We start from the raw sequence: 23,980 nt of genomic DNA on the forward strand, positions 1-23,980 counted from the left end.
CCTAGTGTCCCTGGTGCCATTCCATTATCTTCCCACAATACAGCATCTTGTGGGATGCAAGGAGAAACCATCTATCAGTCCTGCTATGCTGGATGCAGCACTAATACAGTTTTAAGGTGTTTAAGGTCAATGTGTTATCCAGAAAGGTAAAAGAAAGATTACTTCCATCCCATCTGTTCCATGTCTTGTTTTCTCTCATATTTGTATTGTATGCCTACAAAAATTTGGTGCAACAGTGATCTGTCAGTGCTGATTGTTTCTTATCCTGCCTACCTTATCCATCAACATGTTCAAAGCCAGATGACAAAGCCAGGTAAATGAAGCAGTATTACTCCAGTTAGAGGCATCATTACACCCTCATACCAAAACCTTTTTGCCAAGGAACAAATTCTGAAGATACCACAGTAAAAATATTTTTTTAAAAAAAAAAGTCACAGGGAAACAAAAACAAAAATGGTTTCCAAGATTAAACTTTAATCATTAAGTCTGCTTACAATGGTCTACATCAGTGATGGACCACTTATAACTTCTCAGGGGCACTGTATTCTCCAGTGGCAGACTGGAAGCTGGGAGTATATTTTGCTACACAGCGCACACACACAGATTTTGCACCATCATCCAAAGCCTGACATCCTGACTAAATTTTCAGTGGAACTCCTATTGAAATTAAGTAGTCCTTTAGAATAACTGCTTAGTACTATTGAGTAACTTAGTCTGTCGTTGCAAATCAGAAGTGTAGGCACTCTCCATGAATGCCCCACAGCCACACTCACCCCGACAGCAATATTCCATGGCCACACCCCTCAGATAGATGCAATAATTTCGGGGGTTCTGTTACAAGAAGTCAAAGATCATGAAGACTCTAGAGAATATACTAGAATGAATGACTGGGAATACCCACTGAAATGTACTAGATCCTTCCAAATGGCCATAGGAATGCATGGAATTCCTGAATGGCCATTGGCCATTTGGAAATTCAGCACATTCCATGGCCATTTGGAAGGAACCAGTGCATTTCAGTGTGCATTCCCTGTCATTCATGTCCGGACCCTAACCCACCATAGGGCTTGCATGCTGACAGAGCCAGGTTCCATCCCTGGCAGCATCTCTAGGAAGGGCTGAGAAAGACTCTTGCCTGGAACCATGAAGAGCCACTGCCAGACAGAGTAGTCAATACTGAGCCAGATGGACCAAGAGTCTGGCTCAGTAAACTGCAGCTTTCTAGGTTCCTAAGACAGGAAGAATTGTAGTTTCAAGCTTCAAAATGTCCAGCAGCAATATATTCATGGGTTCAAAGATGAAACAAAATTTTGGTTGAACAACATTCTTGATGTCAAAGCGCTGAGATTGTGTTTGTCTACTCTTGCAACTGTCATTGTGACAGGGTGCCAGTGCACCCAGATCCTGCTCACTCTCTTGTAATTTTATGGAACAGCTATCAAGAACTGAATATTTTGATAGAAGGCACATGAAATGTATGTTGATGCTACATGCTGTTGAACCCTGTGAGGCCTACCTCGCTTTGAGCCAGGCTCGACATCGAGCCACCTGATTCGAGCAGTTTTAATTTGAACCAGCCCATCCCCCCAAAAGGGGGTGCCAGCTGAATTAAAACCAGACTGACCCTTGGTTTGAAGAACTGGCTTGCGGGTTGGCTCAGGTGTACTTGGAAAGGGGAATCTGTCATGCCCTCATCCTCAGATAGCGACAAGGAAGGGGAAGCTAGCAGTCTGCCAGCAGCTGCAGGGGAACCTGAGGGGCAGAGCCCAGCTGTCAGCCCACACCAGATACCTGAGGCAGGTGCAGCCGAAACTTCAGGACAACCAGGACCATCAGAAGTAGCAGAGACAGAGAATGGAGAGCAGAACACTGAGGCACCTTTGCATCCTCGCAAGAGAAGACTGATTAGACACAGACAACAGGTGAAAGAACTCAGGAGAAGCAGATAGCTACTTTTACAAACCAGATAAATCCTGAATCTGTGTCAGCTAGTCGAAGGCGGAGAACAATTAAGTCTGGCTATAAATCAAGCCCGAAGGCTGCAGCTAGACACTGGAAGCAACAGGTCTCCTTGAGCCTCCTACAGCCGAGCCTCCAACTCAGAGGAAACCCCAGCTTCATGTTGGCCTCTAGAGACCCAGGCTTTTCCTCCTGCTGCTACTCTACTACCTGACTGAGTCCTGACAGCTGCCCTAGCTGCAACACCTCCCCTGGGAAAGCCTTGCACTCCTTTTGCTCTGGAACCATGCTATCTGGTGAGCAGACTGAGTTTGCGGTGGAGATTGTCTGAACCTGATACTGTAGTAAAGTATTCTCTTGTGTCCTCTTTGCAGACCGAGGGGAGGACTTCAAGGAGCTGCCAATGACCTTGACTTGGACACCGGACAGACAGGCTCCTGAAAGAATCCAGTGAGGATTCCCCTTTACAAGTACAGGGCATTCCCTACAGTAAATGAGGAGGGGCCGAGAGAAAAGGTAGACTTTACCTTTAAAATGCAGGTGCCGGGCTGGTGGTGACAGCAGAGGTGGCTGCGAGACATTGGTAGGGGCGGTGGGGGCTCCTCCAACCCCCCACCCCCAGCCTCCCAAATGACAGCCCAGGCAGTTTGGACCTCTGAGCACATGCAGAGACCTTTTTAGTGAGGTCTGCATATGAACAGAGGCCATTTGTGTCACTACACAATCATGTAGTGAGGCAAATGGCCTGTGCGCATGCACAGATGTCATTAAAATGGTCTCTGCACATGCACAGAGGTCCAAACTGGTCCACAGCTGGTCCAGGCTGTCATTTGGGAGGCGGGGGGGGTTGGAGGAGCCCCTGACACCACCTCCAATGTGTCTGCCGCCATGCCCCCTGCCACTATGCCCTCTGCCCCTGGTGTCTGCATTTTTAAAGTAAAGGGTGCCTTTTCTCTTTCCCACCCCGTTACATTTACTGTAGGGAATGCCCTGTACTTGTAAAGGTGAATCCTCACCAGATTCCTCTTGGGTATAAATCTCTATTATCCTTGGGTAGTGTTTTTCTTATTTATTAATTAATTAGCATTTCTTTAGCAAGATATAAACCTATTTTCCCAATAAACTACTAAACTTACCAAATGCTCAAGTATTAGTACTATTTGGAATTGTTGTTTAATGATGCAGGAACAATCACAGGAAATACTCCAGGGCTCAATTACTACATTTTCACATTAATCACTTTAGCCACTTCCATTTGGAGCTGCCTTTTCCCTGTTTTTAGATTGTTCTGTTTAGTACTTACAAGTAAATGCCATATTGATTTCTTTAAAATGCACTCAGGAGGAAAAGAATTAATCCTGTCTGCACTGCTATAATTTGCTTATGGGCTTTCTTTTGATATAATTGGAGCTGGAACATAGATTCTCCTCATACCCCAGCCCTTGGTACTATTATTACTTGGTAGTCGTTAAATGAATATTTTCAAATTTCTCTGTGTAAATCTTCCCCACCACCATTCCCTGCCCCCTTTTCCTTCGGTGAGTTCAGAAGATATTGCCCTAAAATTTCAAACTGTGAGGCAGGCCCCAAGGAGTATGAGACCCTTGGAGAAGGAAGATGGGAGATGATCATGAAGCAGATCGTATCCAAATCACGGGAAAACATAGTGTGGATCCACACAATAATTTGGAAGAGGGGGAAGATGTGTATCCAACGTACACTCAACTACTGCAGTCTGCACATGTACTAATGAAACTCATGCTGGTCTGCCACTTGTTCTTGCCAGTCCACAGTATGGCCAGGTTCAGATGATCATCAGAAGACCTTCTAGAACCATGGGTAGCCACTCTGAGACTCTCTAGCTATCGTTGGACTACATCTCCCATAATCTCACAGTGCACTGCACTCATCCCAGCCTCTGTTTTCCCATGCTGCCCTCAGCAGCGCTGGAGGTGTGGGTGCTCAGCTTGCTGAGGCTCAGAGCAGTCATCTGGGTAAAGGTAGATTGAACCCTGCCTCCCCCTCCCCCCTGTGCACAGTCATGTGAATAGCCCCTAAGTGTGGCTGCCGCACTAATTGTTTACTGAGGCTATACAGCTGAAGCTGAATAATCTGCACAATCCCCCTGGCGCCATGCAGAGGAGAGCATTCCCACATGCAGTACTGCACTTTGCCCAGTGCTAGGCGGCTCCTTTAAGGGAAGCAGAACCCTCTTGAGCCTCTGCACCATATTGGAAGGCATGCACAGAGTGCTGGGAAATGTAGCCCTTCCCAGCACATTTCCCACACCGCTCTTAAAGGGCCCGCCCAGCACTGAGAAAAATGCAGTACTCTGCAGAGATCCGCACAGTGAGAAATGGCTCTCACATTAAAGGTTTTTGCGAAAGTAGCTCCTGCTTGAAAAATAGGGAAGATCACTGCAATAACATGTACCGGTAGCCAAGCTCTCAGCTGAAAAGGCTGGTGTGCAAGCTGGTATGGTCAAGCAGCCAATTCTTTGTGCCCCCTGAGGAGATCTCTCTCTCTCTCTCTCTCTCTCTCTCACACACACACACACACACACACACACCCCAGAGGTCTGCCTCACAGTGCGAGTTTGATTCAATGTATACTCAAGGGCTCTCTTCAGAAGAACACAAGCTGGGGAGGGGAGCAATTCAGCTCCCAGCATGCTTGTTTGGAGATTTGATGAGCTATAAAGAGAAGATCCACATCTGAACAAAACAGATGGGAAATTCTGCCAAGGGATATGAATGATACTAGGATTTGGCCAGAGGGTATAAGCATGAATCAAGAGAAGTTGTTGCTAAGCTGCAATCATGAAAGAATTAATGTACTGATTATATGAAAGCGTCAAAAGTTTCACTGGTTTTGTTGCTTCTCCTGAGGAGTACTCTGCATAAATATTTATGTGACTGTAGGCATTTTACGGGAAATCTCGTTCCCTTTCGTTCACAGTCTAAAATCCAAGATCTTTATTTTTAACCTAGTGACAAGGGAGATCAAAATCACCCTGCCCTGCCAGAGCTGGCAACAAACCATGCCAGAAAATTCATTCTTTGTTGTCTGCTGCTAAGCAGCAGGAATGGAAGCCATACAAACAGATGCTTGACTGGAAACTGCATGCCAGTGTAAGTTCATGATACCAGAACATTTTTTTTTTTTTTTGGTAAGTTGGATAAAACAGTTCAGCTTTCGATACCATTGACCATGGTATCCTTCTGAATCATCTGAGGCATTTTGGAATAGGGAGTACTGCTTTGCAGTGGTTCCGTTCTCTCAAGCCATCTTTTTTAAAAAAAAATAAAATTATACTGCCCTTCCAAAAGGCTCAGGGTGGTTTACATTAATTAATACATCTTCAGATGGTGTTACTCAGGGATAGTTGTTTTGTGAAACGGGAGCTATTGTATGGTGTTCCTCAGGGCTCCATCCTATCCCTATGCTTTTTAACATCTATATGAAACCACTGGGTGAGATCATGAGGGGGTTTGGAATAGGGTGTTATCAATATGCTGATAGCACCCAAATCTATTTCTCCATGACAGCATCATCAGGAAATGGCATAGCTCCCCTAAATGCCTGCCTTCAGCCAGTAATGGGATGGATGAGGGATAATACATTGGAGCTGAAGCCAAACAAGATGGAGGTACTAATGTTGAGAGGTCATAATTCTAGGTTTGTGATGGAACTTCCTGTTCTGGATGGGGTTGCACTCCCGCTAAAGGAACAAGTATGTAGCTTGGGAGTGCTTCTGGACCCAGGCCTCACGAGTGGAGTCCAGAAGCTATGGAGTGAAGGCTATAGCCAGGGGTGCTTTCTATCATATGACAGCTGCATCCATTCCTTGAAAAGAATGATCTTCATTATCTTGAGATCATAATGAGCCAGCATGGCATAGTGGTTAGAGTGGTGGACTGGGCCCAGAAGACCGAGTTCAAATCCCCATTCAGCCATGAAGCTCACTGGGTGACTCTGGACCAGTTACATATTTCTCAACCTAACCTACCTCACAGGGTTGTTGTGAGGACAAACATAACCTTGTGCTCCACTTCTCGGCTTGACTACTGCAATGCACTGTACAAAGGGCTACCTTTGTATGTCGTTCAGAAATTTCAGTTAGTTCAAAATGCAGCAGCCAGATTGGTCTCCGGGGTTTCTCAGAGAGACCACATTATGCCTGTTTTAAAACAGCTACACTGGCTGCCGGTATGTTTCTGGGCAAAATACAAAGTACTGGTAATTACCTTGAAAGCCCTAAACGGCTTAGGATTGGGTTACCTGGGATAGCAACTTCTTCAGTCTGATCCCCACCGCACTTTAAGGTCATCAGGTCCATCTCCAGCTACCACCAACTCACCTGGTGGCAAATCGGGATCGGGCCTTCTCTGTAGCTGCTCCTGGGCTCTGGCATGCACTACCTATGGATATTACAGGCTTTAGGTTTTAGCAGCCTTTAAAAGACTCCCCAAAACATATCTTTTTGGTCTGGCCTTAAGTGAGTACTGAAATTGTTTTAAACCAATTTTAATTTTGTTTTAAGGAGTTATTTATTTATTTATTTATTTATTTTATATCTTATTTTTGGTTTTCTCTCTCTTTTTATATTTGTGAATCCCCTAGAGCCATCCCGGTGAGGTAGTATAAAAATCTGAACAACAACAACAACAGGATATTCTCCTGTTTCACTGCTGCTTTCCTCTCCTGCCCAACCTCTATCTTCTAGGTTACTATCCAATCACCATTGTTTTCCATATGCATCAAAATGGTACCACACATAAACAAAGAAGGAATGGAGGAGTGGTGTCCATTTTGATATATGCAGATTCATTGCATTAAAAAATAATAATAAATTAGCCAAGAAGACAGTTCTGATTAGGGGTGTGCTAGACACATTATAGGGGTACATATTATTTACACAGTAGCTGCTGAATCTCTTTGCATGTTATCTCTTAATAACATTTTCTTGGGACTGGAAGGTGCCTACTAAGTTTTGAAAATGACCACAAGCCAGTCATGCTGGCTCCCTTCTCCGCTTACTCTGTGACCCTTGACTAGGAATTAGCAAAGAAATGTTTTCATTCTTGTGCTGAGAACAGGGAGATAAGACTGACCATTGCCTATAGAACAGGGTTTGCCAGTGGCTTAAGTCAGAAAATGAACTTGGTTTAGAACTCCTTGCTTCTAGTAAAGTGAAAGTGAACTTCAATTGCTAGAATTAATTACAAACCACTCTGTATTCTGAAACATTACCCTATACTATAGTGAAACATCCAATTGAAATGGCTGACATGCTTGCATGCTTAATTGCTCAGATGTAACCAGCCTTAATAAAACTTTAAAACTACATCGTTTGATGTGTCTTCTCCCCCTTCCCTCCTGACAGCCCATGACCTCAGAAACCAACGAGGAGTAGCCTCTGTTGGCTAAAGTTGGGACGGGCACTGCAGCTTGCTAGCAACAAGAATAACTTTGATAAAGACAGAGATAGACTGCAGCAGCACTGAGAAGAGCAGAGAAACTGTGGGCTGGCTCTGCCTGTCCTGCCTGGCCCAGCAGTGAGTGGAGAGTAGAAGTGTGCACAGAACCGGCTGGCCTGGTTCGGTTCGAGTCTGGACTGGACTCGAACCAGACCAGCCAAGTGCAGTCTTGCCCCCATGAACCATCCCCCCCCCGTCTGGTCCAGGGTGGTTTGCAAAATTATTATTTTTCTATTTTTTAAAATAAAATAAAAGTACCTGTAGCCCCTTCGGGGGGCTTCCTGTAGGCCGCAGGGTGAGGGGTGGTGGTCCACAAAGGTTCCCCCTCCCACCACCGGCCTCTGAAATCAATCACCACCACAGCCGGGTAAAACAATTCATTTCAGCCCATTCGGGCCTCCGTAACAGCACACGGCGGCAATGGCCGTGCATGCGCAAATGACCTCTGTGAGGCCGTGGGCCATGCCAGGCCTCGCAGAGGCCATTTACACATGTGCTGCGGTGGCCAAAATGGCTGCCGCACGCAGTTACAGAGGCTCGAACGGGCTGAAAAGAGTTGTTTTACCCGGCCACGGTGGTGATTTCAGAGGCCTGCGGGGGGGGGGACCTTCGCAGACCACCACCACCCCACGGCCTACAGGAAGCCCTCCAAAGGGGCTACAGGTACTTTTATTTTATTTAGATATATTTTTTAAAAAACTTCAAAACATTCGCAGACTTGTCCAGAGGTTCGGTTCCGGTCTGTACGGAACAGGGGTTGGGGTTGGGTTCGATCCTGAACACCCGGACCTCCAGACCGAACCCCTGAAGCAGTCCGCACATCCCTAGTGGAGAGTCAGAGTGCCTGCTCTGTCTCCCTCCATTTTTTAAACCTTTTAATACTAATGCCTGCCAACCACTGTATTTCTGCCCCACTCCAGCCACTTGTTTCCAGCAGCAGCACAAGTTCCTTTAACTGGGTGCCGCTTGGAATTTGATTTTATTACCAGCTGGGCCAGGCGCAGAGCATCTGCACCTCCGACCGGCCCGCCCACCTGCCACCTTCTTCCCCCGCCAGCTCACATGCCACCTTTTTCTTGTCCCGCCCCCAGCCACTTCTTGGTGGACTTCTTCTTCCTCCCGTCACCTCACACACACACCCCCAATTGCTAGCCAGCTGGTCCACCCGCCACTTTCTGGCCAGCTGGGCACCGGACTCTCCTCCCCCACCCACGGTTTCTCGCCAACACCCCACCCCTGCTTTCTGGCCATCCGCAGCCACCATTTTCCTTCCTCCCACCTGTCCCATGGCTATCCAGCAACTCTCCAAATTCTCACGAGAGCTGCCACACATAGGATCAGCCACGGGTATGCCTTAGATAATTAAATATATAGATTCCTGCTTCTAGCCACTGCCAGCCCCAGAAACTATAATAATTATGGTGCTGTAGTTCCCTCCTGAATTAGAGTAGGAGGCTTCTCCTACCCCAATGACAATTGTGTGAACTGCCCTACGCATTTCTCACGTAAGTAAAGTCACATTAATGCAATGGTGGCTTAAAGATAGCTATGATGCAATAACAAAAATAATAAACTCTTGCTCTACTAAACAAAAGCTACTGGGGAAAGGAATGTTCTATGTGTAAGGCATAAATTTACAGAACAAATCATATAACATACAGTGGATCAGAGTCTGAAGGTGGATCAGAATCAAATAACAGAACTCCAAAAATATTAGAAACAAACAGTAAAGACAAATAGTAAAGATGGAGAATCATCATCAATATCAGTACAGGTCAATAAACTGATACTGTTTTGTGGCACTGTTCTTTTCTTCTGCTGTCTCAATTAGGGACATTTTTTGAAATGTCCCATAAAGCATTTGGGCAATAAGTTAAGCAGTATAAATCTTAATGGCTTCATTTACCAATTGACCTCTTCTAGAATAAAAGAACCTATATTATTACTATTTTACATTTATATCCTGCTCTTCCTCCAAGGAGCCCAGAGTACTACATACTTCAGTTTCTCCTCACAACAACCCTGTGAAGTAGGTTAGGCTGAGGGAGAAGTGACTGGCCCAGAGTCACCCAGCTAGTTTTATGGCTGAATGGGGATTTGAACTCAGGTCTCCCCGGTCCGAGTCCAGCACTCTAACCACTACACCACGCTGGCTCTCTATATAGCAAAGCAATGGTCATACTTCTCAACACTTTGAGTACAGCTAAGTAAGTTTTCCAAGTAGGTTTTCCATTAACATTCAATCAAAAATATTCAAAAGAGCATACCTGCTGCTATAACATATGTTTGTGAAGTGAATAAGCAATACTAGAATTCTGAGTGCAGGCATTTCCTTGTATTTATTATTTATTTAGCAAATGTGTAACCTGACTTATCAGGTTACAAATTTAACCTTTAACCTTAATGTAGTTACAACAATAAAAGCATTCAGTTTAAATTAAACATAAAACTAAACTATGATGCACTGCTGCTTAGTATGTGGTACTAGCGTAAGTGTCTTGCTTTCTGGCCTCATTGGTGATATAACAATAGATAACACACAAATATGAAAGCCATCAAATGATGCATCAAAAACATTCCATGCATAATGGAAGTTGGTCACTTTTTAACAGATCTGGCCACGGTTTCTATTTGGCAGAGAGAGTTCCAGTCTAATCAGGACAGTTTATATGATTCAGATGGTGTCAATTTGTCTCCTGAGTGTTTGTAGGTGTCTCTACAAAATTTGTTGCTTCTGTTAAAGAGGTAGTTGGGTCCACTGAGAGATGGGCAGGCAATTTTCTTCATTGTGACACGTGAAAATGATGTATGTTAACCTTCTGTCTGTGTCCACCAAAGCTTTGTGCCTTGAAGAAGTAGTCTTATCTTTTAGATTCATTTATGGATATTTTTCTTTCAATAAAGCTTTGAGAGCACTTTCCCCCGTTTTGACAGCTTGTTTGACACAATTTGGTGTGTGTGTTTTTAATCTGGGAGACATTCACTTTCCTCTCATTGTCACTCATTAATGGCTGCATAAGGCTCCGTTTATAGTGTTTTTGTGATTTGAAAATTCTGTAACCAACTTTTAGATGGTAGTATAAATTTGGTACAGTATTGCATAATTAGTTTCACAAGTGGTGAAATCAGTCCATTTTAAAGAAACTAGAATCCACCTTTGATTTAGAGGGATTCACATCTTATTCATAAAGTTATTACAAATCTGAGAGTCTTTTAATGGTTGTAGTGAAAGGAATTGGTTTTAAGCATTGAAAGGGACCAGTTTTGAGCATAGACATATTTCTATGATGCCACAATGCACGAACACAGGCGACACAGCTCCAAATAACAATGAGCACATCTTCTATGCAGTTGCAAAGACACATGAAAAAAAATAGTATCAGGTGTGTTTATGAAAAGGTGACAAAGCTGACCAATTTGCATTTCTGTCTGTATCCAGGAGTCATCTTATGACATCAGAATACTATTATTTTATATTGTATTTTCTTTGGCTTGAACCAGATCAACCCTGTAATTTCCTGCTACAAAAGTTATAAAAATGTCATCTCAGAGACTGAAATGTGGAACAAACTCTGCATAAGAGTATGCAATGAGTGTTACAAATGAACTCAAAATGGCTGCTGCCCTAAGATTCCAGTCCTCTGTTTATGTTCCTCAGAAGCACCTCCCTCCATGCTCCCATTCATGGAACACTTTGCTTCATACCATCGTCACAAAATCACCACAGTAATGAACGGAATATATTTAGGGAAATTTTCTGTAAATTCTTCCTCTAATGCTTTGAGGATGGTTCTGGCACCAGAGGTGTAACTAGGGAAAACGGCGCCCGGGGCAAGCACTGAAATTGCGCCCCCCCCGTCGCGTGCCCCCCGCCACCCCCGGAAATATGGAAATGTGTCACAGCCATAGTCAAATGTGGGTTGTGGGCTGCATCCGTGCAAGTATACTGGGACAGGAAAAAGGAAACATGAGGCTACAAGGCTCTTTAGAAATATATATTTTAAAGAAATGTCTTGCACACCAACAGCCTAAGTTTGCAGTCCTCATGGCCAGAAAATAAATGCTTTTAAACATAGTAATAGGTTTTGTGTCCCAAAATGGAAAAGACAAGACAGGTATTCAGAGGCGTAACTAGGGAAAATGGCGCCTAGGGCAAGCACTGAAATTGCGCCACTGTCCAAGCAGGAATGATGGGACTTGTAGTCAGCAATATCTGGAAATCCCCGTTAAAAGGAACACTGTGCCATCTAGACATGGTTGTTGATCAAAAGCTGAAAACATGAGCCATCTCTGTAAAAGACTTAGAACAACAGTCAGGAGTTATGCGAGGAGTCCAAGTGTCATTTTCTCTGTCTCATCTCATTCTTTTTAAAAAACATGACTTTGTCCTAGAGGATCACCTGCCCAAATAGCCACTAGCAAAATAGGGGAAGAAGAAGGTGGTGGGGTGTGTGTGTGTCTATAAACCAGTGAATGATTCCTGCCAGCCTTTGTCTTATGATGACTGTTGGCTCATGATGGGGTATATGTGCATTCACCACACTAGTGCTTACTTTGACACCAAGAGGGAGGAGGATACATTAGTTTGCCACACTAGACAGAGGAATTTGCAACAGGAGCAGATAGCCAAGTTCTGCCAGGGCCAAAACCAGCCCCTGCCAGACTAAGAAATCATTGTAATTTGCCCCTTCCTGTCACAAGCAGTGTGCTGTTCTTTTATTATTGACTCTAACTCTCAGATAAACCAGTCATGGATGGAAAATTCAGGGTCAATTTACAAGAGACACATTTTCTACATGGAAGTTTCTTCTGTGCAGAAACCCATGTGTGGTGATCAATACATATATAACTAATCCGCCAGGGGCATAGCAAGGTTGGAATGGGTCCAGAGACAGGATTTCAAAATGGGCCCCCAGACCCTCAAAGTCCAGGGCCTCCACACACCCCAGGCCCCCAAGGATTTAAGTCTGATATTTCAAAATAAGTATGCTACCTGGAAATAAATTTCACAGAATACACGCATGCACACTTCACAGAATATAGTGATATACATTGAGTACTATATATTTGTGCTACTTGTAATGCCTAGAACACATTAGCAATGCTAATTATTAAAATGGACCCCTTGCTGCAGATTAGCAAATGATACTTTCAACCATGCAGGGTGAGCCTATGTTTGTTTTCTCAGAATTCTGAACAAATTCAGTCAAGTTCGATTCCAGGAGATTTTTCACAGGAGGCTTTTAAAGCCCTTTAACACACATCTCCTCTGGAATAGAGGTGCTGCATTCACATGTTGGCCAGATTTACCCTGAAGTCCCTGCAAGTTATTGGGGAGCAGTTCACACACAAGAAAAATAAAATAAAATAAAATAAAATCACAACACATGCTTCACAGTTCTCACTCAGACCTCCTGGATTGCAAAACAACTTGAACATAAGTGCATTTATGAATGAATGAATGAATGAATGAATGAATGAAAATAAATAAAATATACTTGTTCCAGAAGTGTTTGTAATTTTCTGACATAAAACAAGCCACTTATAGGCCTTTTAAGATAGTTTTTGTTTTTAAAGCCAGCACATTTTCCAGTCTGTTTTAAATTAAATATTCAGAGACTTCTCAGTCTTGCCCCACCCCCACCCCCATATCAAAGCCCTATGGCAAGCAGATCCCTATATATGGGGGTAACCACAAAAAGGAATTCACAGCCTACCTAGCAATAGCTGTTCTGGATGGTCTGGTCTGGGCAGAGGGTCTGCTGCCTCCTTCCTTCCTTCCTTGCTTGGAGCCTACTCGAGTTCAGGCTTCAGGGAGGCCTACTCGGAGGCCTCTCTGGAAGCCCCGCCCACCCGCCGATCAGCTGAGAGGTGGGGAGAGAAGAGCTCTGCAGTTTGCAGGCTGCTCCGATCCTAGGCCTCATTGCCGATCCTAGGCCGGAGCTGGAGGCAAGTGGCTGAGGGGCCCTGGGGCTGGGCAGGTGGGCAGTGGGGTGGGGGTGGCAGGGACTGGTATGGCGCCCCCACCTCAATGGCGCCCGGGGCACGTGCCCCCCTGCCCCCCCCCCAGTTACGCCTATGTCTGGCACACCAAAACTGTGTGGATATACCTTACAAATAGAGTATATGAAAATACCCTCAAACAAGGTTTGCCTTTGGAGAAGAATTGTTAAAGGTTTAAAGAGCCTAACCAAAGGAGCTTCACTTTTTTTTCTTTTTTTGCAGCCTAGGAAATGCTCCTGGCATTATATTTAGCATTTTATTTCACAAGGCCCAAGAGTGCATGGAATAATATCACAGTACACTTATTCTAGGAAGCCATCTGTTCCCAAGATGGATCCCCATCCATTTCCATTTCTTTCACAACCAGAAGCAGAACAATTATTTCAAGTGTTACACAACCTTCAGGAGAAACAATAGTGATTCCTGTCAGTACTTTGTTGATCTACTGTTCCTAAGCAAGGAGTCTACCTCACACTTTTTCTAACACCATTTTCTAAAACACCTCACCAAAGGCAAGTTAGGTATGAACAGGCTGCTGCACCCAAGGATGGCTAAGACAATCATCTTGTGTACTGATTCTGAACAGCAGAAAGAGCATTCAGGTCTTTTGGTGTGGGTCCACCGGAGACATCCCATGACTGGCTCCTGTTGTCAGATGTCACTGACTCTACTCTGTCCCCCTTTCTTGAAATGTCTCAGACAGAGGCTAAATTGTTGGTTTTGTTGTGTGCATTTCATTCATTCATTCATTTAAACTTCTATTCTGCCCAAACTTTCATCTCTGGACGGTTAACATAAAAACATTTCACCACCATCACTACTCTTGCTTGTTTGTGTCTTGAGAGAAATTAAAATTTTATGTTACCTGCAACAAAGGTTGCCATCTCTCTTTTTGACAGAGTTCCTGTGCCTTTAATAGTTACATGACAGGCAGCAATTCAGCAGATGATGTTTTTTCTAGCATGGAGATAATGCAATGAGATACATGCATCTTCTGAGTTTCTTTCTATTGTACATCTCTCAGGGCAGAAAAGCTGCACCAGAAAAAGAAATGGCAATCCTGCTGCTGGCACCTTGTATTCTAAGGGTGCACCATTTAAATTTCCTTATGTTCAGTACTATGGTGGACTCTGAAGGGCTACTCAACTTTTTCTTAGCTGGGAAGGGGGACTGTCCTTTTTCTTTATAGCTCTTTTACAATGACACACACACAGAGAGAGACATATCAGAACACAGATATTATCTGGCTGCCTGGGGGGAACCCTAATTACTATGGAGCTAACCTATCAGCATGATAACATGCTGGTGCAGCTGCTAGCAGATCCATACAGGCTTATGCAGCAAGTCTTAGAACTGATCAATTAGTTAGATTGTCCTGTGGGGTCAGTCTGGCAACAAAAGTCAGAGTTTTCTTTTGCAGAATGAACTGTGAAAGTATAAAAATAGAGAGGAGGTGATAAGCAAAGGTGTAAACATTAACATGCAAATTACAAAGAAATTATAGGAATGGGTTTCTAAAATAAGAGCACTTTGGAGCAACATAAATATGAATCCTCCTGACAAGGGGTGCCTATATAGGCCACCATTCAACAATAAATAATTAATAATAATAACAACAATAATGCAAAAATGGTAAGTAGCCATGTGGAAAGCTAACCATGGAAAGCCTCCCAAGCATAGTTTATTCTTCTGGACTGGATCCCAGCTCCACCACCATCCAGGGCTATGTTTGACCACACACCATCCAGGTCACACACCATCTAGGTCACACACCATCCAGGGCTACGTGTGAAGTACTCTTGGCTGGATCAGGGTTGTGTGTGTTCCGTCACTGATGCTCATCATTGTCAGGGAGGATGACTGATCTGTGGCACACCTTCTCCCTCCTGGACTGAACTGAGGGTTGTTTTTTGCACAATGCCCTGTCACCCAAGTCCCCACGTGTGGTTCTAGTTCCAAAGACATGGAGGCAGAGTGATGCAGTCCTAAGCCACACATCTTGATTTAGGAGATGCATGTTCCCTGGCTGGGGCTTTTAAACTCCTAATGAGGTGCTGTGGTTAACTGCAGGTTTAGCTGTAACTGGGGACTCTCCGTTGAGTCTAATCGGAGTGTTCTTACACTACCTCTTTTACAGACAACTCCTGGAGTAGGACTAACTGCTGAGTGAGCACAGGATTCCAAGTCATTTCTACTTCTTCTGTCCTGCCATGCCCCCAGCTCTGCCTAGAAAACTATCTTGTGCCCGCCAAGTCCTGTTGGCAAAGAAGTTATTCTGGCAGTAGCATCTCACCAGTACGGTGGAATTTTTTTTCCTGCCAGCATAGCCCTCTTTTCTATTAGCATAGAAAGAAGGGTTAAAAGAAACCCTATCCTGTCTCAGGGGCATAACTCAGTGATCAACTAGTAATATGCACTTTATTACAACTGCAAAATGTTAGTCTGTATCTGCATTTGAAAAACTGCTGCTTTGGAAAATAAATGTTGATCTCTCCTCTGAAACAACTGAAGGATGCAATTTGTTCCAAGCCACATGACTCGGCAAACCTGTCATTTCTTAAAACCCTCTAATGACAGCAAATCGGTTTCCAAATAACTCAGCAAAAAGAACATTACACTCGGGGGGGGGGGGGATAAATTATTCAACATAAGAACTCTGTTTATTTACACAAAAACCAATCTTTTTTTCATCTGGAAATAATGTGGACCAGCGTGACCTAATTCTGGGCCTCTAGGCTCAGCAGCACAGGGCAGTTTCTAGAAAAGGCTTAAGAACCACTTCAGCTCTTTATCTAAAACAAAATATTCGATCCTGCTTTTCTTTCACTTTTTAGAGAACTCAAAGCAGCTAACTGAAGAGAGATCAATACAAAATTAAATACTAATAATAATACCACAAAATCAACCATTCATTCCCAAAGACCAGTGTTCCCTCTAAGGCGTGCGCACATGCATGCGCTCACAAGTTTCTGGATGTCCGCTCAGTTAATTTTAGATCCCACTCAGGCTGAATCTGGAAGGCCCCACCCTGAATGCATGTGCGCACACATTGCTGTGACACTGCCACCCAGAACAAAACTCATTCCACACATAGATGAAAAGAATTAGAGAGAACACTGCCATATACTTAAGAGCTAGTTCTCCTCCTGGTGTCAGAAGGTATATAGAGGAAAGGCCATACAGGCCTGTCTAGGGAGAGCATTTCAGAGTGTTGGTGCCATGACCAAAAAAGTCCTGTTCTATGTGCCTACTCGTCAAACCTCAGTTGACAAAGGGACATCAGATGATGAATGGAGTGCATGGGAAAGCACATATAGGAGAGGTCAGTCCTTGTATGGGTGTGCACATGTTCCCCAACAAAGTGAATTCCTATTCACTTACTATCAGTCCTTTTACAGCCTTTGAATTCTGTAAAACAGGCCTTTGGACCATGCTCATTAACATAGGAATAAAATGCCAAAGCACAGAGCATGAAGATGTGCTGAAGAACAGTGTTTACTGTTTATGTCAATTTGGAAAAGAAAAGAAAAAGCAACCAAAAAACTTAGCCTTTTTTCTAAAAGTACATTTGAGGTGAAAACATGTGGCCTGTGGCCTCCCTCCCGCCCCTGCCTGTAAGCCCTTCCTAGCCTATTGTAATGATGAAGAATGTTAATAAACATTTCAACTTTTTGTGAGTAAAAAGTGGCACAGGATCATAAGAGCCTGGATGCTGTTGGTGAAAGGAGGTGCCGAAGGTCTGAATTTCTGATATATCCTCAATTTCCTTGGGGATTTTTATGTCACCTCCTAATAATTGAAAGTGTTGGGAAAATTCAAGTGAGTTCTCTCTCTTTTTTTTTACTCCGAAAAGCCCAGGGCAGAATGTTGATTTGAGGTCCCTCTTCCTTCTCACTGCATTGTGTGTCAATGTTTTTTTTTTGTCTCCGTTAGAAATACCTAGATATGCACATAATCTTTTTTGAAACAGTCTATATTGACATCAGAATTAATATGAAATGTTAAGATTCTATAGGCCTATTCAGACATTACATTGTGAATGTGCATAGGGGTCTGTACACATGTACATGTTTTTCTATAAATGACTGTTCATTTTAAAAGTTGAGGGGGTACTGGCCCCCTCAAATGCAGGGCAAAGATAGGAACTGTGCTACCGTATGTGCACTGAACATAAAGATCTGTATGACTGTACACTGTGCAAAGATTGTACATGCATTGAACTTAATGTATGAATGGACTTGTGTTCTGAAATACAAAGATAAAAATATACTGTTGGATTCATTTGCAAAGTACAAGACTCTTGCATATGGAGGATCCTCTTGTATAAATTAACATAAGCGTCAGATACAAAGTGTACACATGACAAATTATATTCAGGTTATAGTAAGAGATATCTCCCCCCCACCACCACCACCTTTCTTGACAACCAATTAAAATATGAGATAATCAAAAGACACTTCTATCAGAAGATCCCATTCTATAGAGCCTGGGGTGGATCTGCCAATGGGCAACCATGTGCAGTGAACATGGGTCACCCAATGGGGCCAAGACCACACACTGCTAGCTGCCTCTAGCCTCCACCCACCCCCCTACCCGCCTCCCTCCATAGCCAGGAATGACAAAGAGCTGGCATGCCATGATGTCGTCGTCATTATTATTATTATTTTACATTTATATCCTCCTCTTCCTCCAAGGAGCCCAGAGCGGTGTACTACTTACTTAAGTTTCTCTTCACAACAACCCTATGAGGTAGGTTAGGCTGAAAGAGAAGTGACTGGCCCAGAGTCACCCAGCAAGTCTCATGGCTGAATGGGGATTTGAACTCGGGTCTCACCGGTCCTAGTCCGGCACTCTAACCACTACACCACGCTGGTGTAATGGTTCTCTGATGCTGTGGCAATGGGAAAAGAGGCAGGCAGCTGGGGGGCTGGGTCAGGCAGGCATGCGGATGGGCAGGCAGAGGCTAGCGGTGGTGGTAGAGCAGTAGTGGCAGTGGAAGTCACAAAGGAATGTCGTTGTGAGCCGCCTCTCACATTGCTACACTAGTGTATAAAGCTAACAGATTATGACGCTTTTTAATTTTAATCAAATAACATTTCACAATTTGAAATTAGATAAAGTGTTCAATAAAGGCAGAAAGCTTCAGTAACATTTGGAAAAGCTTCAATCAGTTATTTATGGTAAACAATCTTCTGTATTAGATCCATCACATTCATCTGTGTTATCTAAAAAGAGAGTGAAATATTTTACTCCAGACAAATGGAAAATGTGAAAAAAAATTAGGTAAGCTCTCACTAAAAATGTCTGCATTGTCTGAAAAAAGGGTCAGAGTCTGCTTCCCTTTGCAGAATGCCCTAACATGAGAAAACCTGGTTTAGTCTTAACAGTAAATGAAATAAATTGACAACTTCTGTAAAAGCACAAGACCACTTTTCCAGTTCCATTTGAAATTTATCCAGGATAACATTTTATGTTTCCGTCTCTTCTACTTAGCTTGCAATCATTTTTTCCATCTGAAAAAAATTGATTTGTGTCTCTGTGCTTTCGATGTTTCATCCAAATAGGTGGTTTCCACTTGAAGATTCATTTTCTTTGCCTCTTCCATTCCCCCCCCCAAGTGGCTACCTCACAGAAATGGTGAAAGAAAGAGGGGAACCGATTACTACTTTTGTTACTAAGGTGTTGGAGAGAGCCAATTGTGCTTTCAAAACATGAAGTCTAATTGGTGATGCATCAACTACCAACCACAATGTGTATTTCTAAGACTGTTGTTTTTAAAAGAATTTGTTAATTAATGGCATAAGGACATGAATTAACATGTGAGTGGTATTTCCCCCCCCCCATTATTAGTGACTTTTGAACATCAAGTTAGTGGGATTTGTGGGGGTTGCAGGTGGGTGCAGGGGCATAGCAAGGTTGTAGTGGGCCCAGAGACAAGATTTTAAAATGGCCCTCCTCACTGAAGCTCAGCTCATGAAGTAAAGAAATCTTAAATGAGGCTGAATAGTGGTAACAAAAAGCATAGTTATACACACACACACACACACACACACACACACCCCTAGGTGCCACAACAGAACATCATCCTAAATTATTTTTTAAAAGGTTTTGTAAATTGTGGACGATGCAAGACATTTAATGGTACTAAAGAAAGACATGCTGTTCTGGTAGCTCCAGGTCTTAACACTCACATCAGTTTCGGAGGATGGATACAACTGAAGGAAGCCCGGGTGGGTGAGCAGCTGAGGGAGTCAGTCATGTGACTTGCCTGGGGTGGGGGCAAGGCAGTGGGCCCCCAGACAACTGTCTCCCCTGGCCCTATTATAGTTACGTCCCTAGGTGGGTGGGTGAGAAGTTGGCGACGCTGCTTATTAGAAACTTGAACGGAGCCAGTAAGCATCCCTTGCTGCTATTGGGAGGCTGGTGGTTCCATCAGTGCAGCCTCCCTCCAGGCTGTCATCAGGCAAGCTTGTGGTGGTGTGGGGAAAAGAAGAAGGAAATGACTTGATGGGTTACATATTCCTGAGGAGGGTATGTTCACTGTCAAGCGCTATTTAAGGGCAAAGAAGCCAAAAATGAGGAGGAGATCTAGGCTGACACCAGAAGCATTCAGGGAGACACCAGAAGCATCCCATTACAGTAATGGAAGAGAAACAAAATTCCCTGAACAGCAGGCTGGTTCCTGTTCAAGCAAGGAAGGAAAACCTGCTGGCAAGCAAAACATGTACATCACTCCAGCACCTCCCACTCCATCTCCTGAGGCGTTTTTAAGGCGAACATGCCAATCACAGGAGCTAGGGAGGTAAGTCCCAGTGGTCACAGTGGGGCTGATTCCTGAATAAGCCTGCTCAGTACTCGGCTGCAAAGTGTCTGGTCCTTTCCCTTTAGCTGCTCCAATGCAGATGAGTAGCGGGGTGGGGTAGAGGTATCGCTGCCCCTGCTCATCAGACACCGCTGGGGAAGGAGCCGCCAGCCAAGTGATCGGAACCGAGTCAGAGAGGGCAGGCGCATACACACATCCACACCCGGAGAGGTTCCCCCTTCCAACCAGCTCGGGAAACCTCGATCCCCTTCGAGTCCCGGTCCAGAGGCGCTTCCTCCTTCCCGAGCCCCACCAGTGCGCCCCCCACCCCGCCCGCAAGCAAGCATACCATGGCATTTCTCGCCCCCGCCGGGACACCCACCTCGAAAAAAGTGATCCTGCTGCCCATTTTGCAGGCAATCGCGCTGCCCGCCCGTCTCCAGCTGCCTGTACGGGGGCTGCGAGCGGCGCCTCCGGCTCCTCCTCCCCGCTGCACCGCGGCTGCACTTTAACTGGGGGCCCTGGCTGGCCTTCCGGCCAATCAGGAAATTCCTTACCCCAGGAGAGCACCCTGCTGAGAAGCGGCAGTAGGGCGCGTCCAGACCCGGAGGGGCAGCAGCAGCAGCAGCAGCGCTCTGCCAGCCTCCCTCCCCACCCATCATTCCCGCCCCATCCCCTGGGTGCTGCCGCCGCGGCAGCTGCTTCCGTATGCGGCCAGGATGCGCTGAGCCCATCAGCAGCTCCACCGCAAAGGCGAAAGAAGATCCCGCCGGGCGAGGGGCTGGAGCGGGTTTGCAGCTTGCGCGCCTGCAACGCGCCTTGGTACCACGTGCGCGCACTGAAAGGCACTTCTTCCTACGTGCAAGTTATTCGTTTCTTGTTGGCGGTAGGTAGGGAACAGCACATGGCGGATTACTGGGATGTGTGAATGCGCCACCACCACACAAGGCCAGCTCACACACGCAGAGGTGACCAAGTTTACACATTATTGTTTGTTTCCTCCCCGCCCGCATCCCACTGAAGATGGGAGCTTGGGGCAGGCAGCAACACAGTCCATCCCATTAAATCTTCACACTACAACCCATTGAGTTGACACACTGTCTGTCTGGCTCCAGGTCACCCACGGAGCTGCATGACTGAGCAAGGATTTGAATATAGGGCTCTCCTGTCCAAATCCAACCCTGTCTAGCCAGTACACTCTCATGGATTATGCATTACACTTGCAGGCATTTATCTGCCTGCATTTTAGACATTTTAGGCTTTTATCTAGGTGGCAACAACCGTATTTGTGTGGTGGATGAGTAGGCACACTCCACGCTTGCCTCCTCTGCTCAAATAACATCAGGAATGGAAGGGGGTCAGTGGTCACACAGAGAAACTCATTACAACGAGCCGTTCATGACTGGATAACATGTGTGTGGAGTTGCCAAATCATACATGGCACTATCTGTGTAATGAAGGGGAGCCAGGCTCAGCTGAGCCCTTGAAGACTGTCACCACCTGGGTATATGTTGGCAAAGAGAGCCGGCACCTTTTAACGTGATGATTCTCTTTATTTAGCAGGCGGAGAGTAACTGGCCCTATCCATCCCCAGCACAGTACCTCCAGTGACTGTTGCTGATGTCTATTATATGTTTCTTTTAAGATTGTGAGCCCTTTGGGGACAAGGATCCATCTTATTTATTTGTTATTTCTCTGTATAAACCGTGAGCCATTTTTGGAAGGGTGGTATAGAAATCAAATAAATACATAAATAAATAATATCTATAAATGGGGTCTTGACGATTCACAGCTGAATATGTGAACAACCACTTTGATTGTAATGCGTATGGTAAAGCAGCAGACAAATAAAATATCTATGTGACTATGAATGTTCACTGACTCTGCTGAAAACTGTCCTGGTCTCCTTTGTGTTTGTTCCATGATGACTCATTCCCACATGCAAATTGTTGCTTGATGTGATGTCATTAGGTGACAAAGCTACATGCATTGTGCAAACTGATCTGGGGCGTAAGCCTGTTTTTGCTCCTCTCCCTGGCAGCCCCTCGGAGTGAGGGAGACAATGAAGAAAATAGGGAGGGGTGGAGCTGGGGGACCCTCAGGAACTGGGAGGTGGGGCTGGGTTCTTTGAACCCATCTGCTCAATTATTGCTACACCCCTGGGACCAGTCCAGATGGAACTTTCATACTAGCCAGTGACACACACAATATCTTCCAGGAAAGACTGTTCACATATTTGGCTGTGGATAATCGAATGATGAGTGATCAAGTGACCCAGGCTTTTAATTACCCTTCACCCAGGCTTTTAATTAATGTTGTTTTAATGGTTTTAATGCTGTTTTAAAATATTATTTTGAAATTTTTAAATTATTGTAATGTGTGTGCCCCCACCCCCTGATTTTTGTCTTAACGAATGTTTTACTTTGTTTTTATTCTGTTGTAAACCGCCCAGAGACGTAAGTTTTGGGCGGTATAAAAATGATGTAATAATAAATAAATATAAATAAATAAATGAATGATAAAATGAATGCCAAAGCAGTAGGTTAAGGTGAGGAAGTGAGGCTGCAAAAGGAGAGGGGGTGATGAAGGCTGGAAAGAGGAGTCAGACTGAGGGAAGAGGGAGCTTTTCAGGAAGGAAAACTGGCAGAGAGGCAGGAGAGAGACACATGGGCTGACATGACGCCCAGCCCTACACTGCCATTTCTTACCAACCCAGGCTACTGCTCAACTTGACTGCTCAGAAGCGGCTTCCAGTTGTTCCACAGTGGCCCTATTATGCAGCACTGTCAGGGCTGCCTTTCAAGTTGGGTCTGTAGGGCTGCCCATCACGTTGTGCTGCTGGCGAGGAGGACTGAAATTCCCATTTTGATGTGGAAGAACCAGTCAGAGCTGTGGCTGCAGGCCTCTAGTCAGATGTTAACAATAGATGAAATAAATGGGAGATCTAAATTAATCAGGGAAGAACCACTGGATCCTGAGAAAGATTAGGGCCTTCCCAGAAGCTATTCTTTGTTCATGCCACTGGCAGCCATTGCTGAACACATCAGACAATGTTGCTTGCAGTAAGCACTCCTGTTGCAGAGAATAGCTGTTCACCAGCACTCAAACTACTACACTGTGTGGCTGGAAGGAGAATATTGCAACACTCACCCCAGCAACAGAAAGCACAATTATCAAAATGCAAATATGTTAAACATGTTGTTGTTTAAGAATTCTTGCACTGAGAGCCTTATGTCTCAGGAAGGCAACATTCTTCTTTTTTATATATTTCTGAATGGAATTACTTTTTATCTATCCTTGCTGCCCCACACATTTATTTATTTATTTATTTATTTATTTATTTATTTATTTATTTATTTAAAACTTGCATCTCTGGGAGATTCACAGTAAAACAAAACAAAAGCTAAATGCAAATGAACCCCTGCTAACTTCGAAAGGAGGTACCTTTTAACATGGTGATTCTCTTTATTTAGCAGGGAGAGAGTAACTGGCCCTATTCACCCCCAGCACAGTACCTCCAGTGACTGTTGCTGGTATCTATCTGATGTTTCTTTTTAGATTGTGAGCCCTTTGGGGACAGGGATCCATCTTATTTATTTATTATTTATCTGTGTAAACCACCCTAAGCCATATTTGGAAGGGCGGTATAGAAATCGAATGAATGAATGAAATGACAACAGAAAAAGTTAAAACATGACAACAATTTAGAATTTTAAAACAATGTTAAAACTATTAA

General features: G+C 44.4%; 1 protein-coding gene across 16 annotated transcripts in view; it reads right to left on the reverse strand.

Moving 5' to 3' along the window:
• The window catches only part of LOC128324358 (very-long-chain enoyl-CoA reductase-like), a 100,559-nt gene that overhangs the window by 23,809 nt on the left and 52,770 nt on the right, over positions 1 to 23,980 (reverse strand). For 6 of the 16 annotated variants that reach the window (XR_008306808.1, XR_008306807.1, XM_053248865.1 and 3 more), the window contains exons 1-2: positions 13,157 to 13,248; positions 6,320 to 6,380 (exon numbers count right to left, since the gene is read on the reverse strand). The exons of 2 other annotated variants lie outside the window; for them this stretch is intronic. Coding sequence is in view for 6 of the 14 variants with exons in the window: in XM_053248865.1 (XP_053104840.1) it covers positions 6,320 to 6,373 (54 nt within the window). In the remaining 8 variants the exon portion in view is untranslated. Of the gene's footprint in view, positions 1 to 6,240; positions 6,381 to 13,156; positions 13,286 to 20,626; positions 20,762 to 23,980 lie in introns of those variants that run through there. 8 more of the 16 variants (XM_053248861.1, XM_053248856.1, XM_053248862.1 and 5 more) reach the window with 6 other exon arrangements.

The sequence above is a fragment of the Hemicordylus capensis genome, chromosome 4, assembly GCF_027244095.1.
Source record: "Hemicordylus capensis ecotype Gifberg chromosome 4, rHemCap1.1.pri, whole genome shotgun sequence".
NCBI lineage: Eukaryota > Metazoa > Chordata > Lepidosauria > Squamata > Cordylidae > Hemicordylus > Hemicordylus capensis.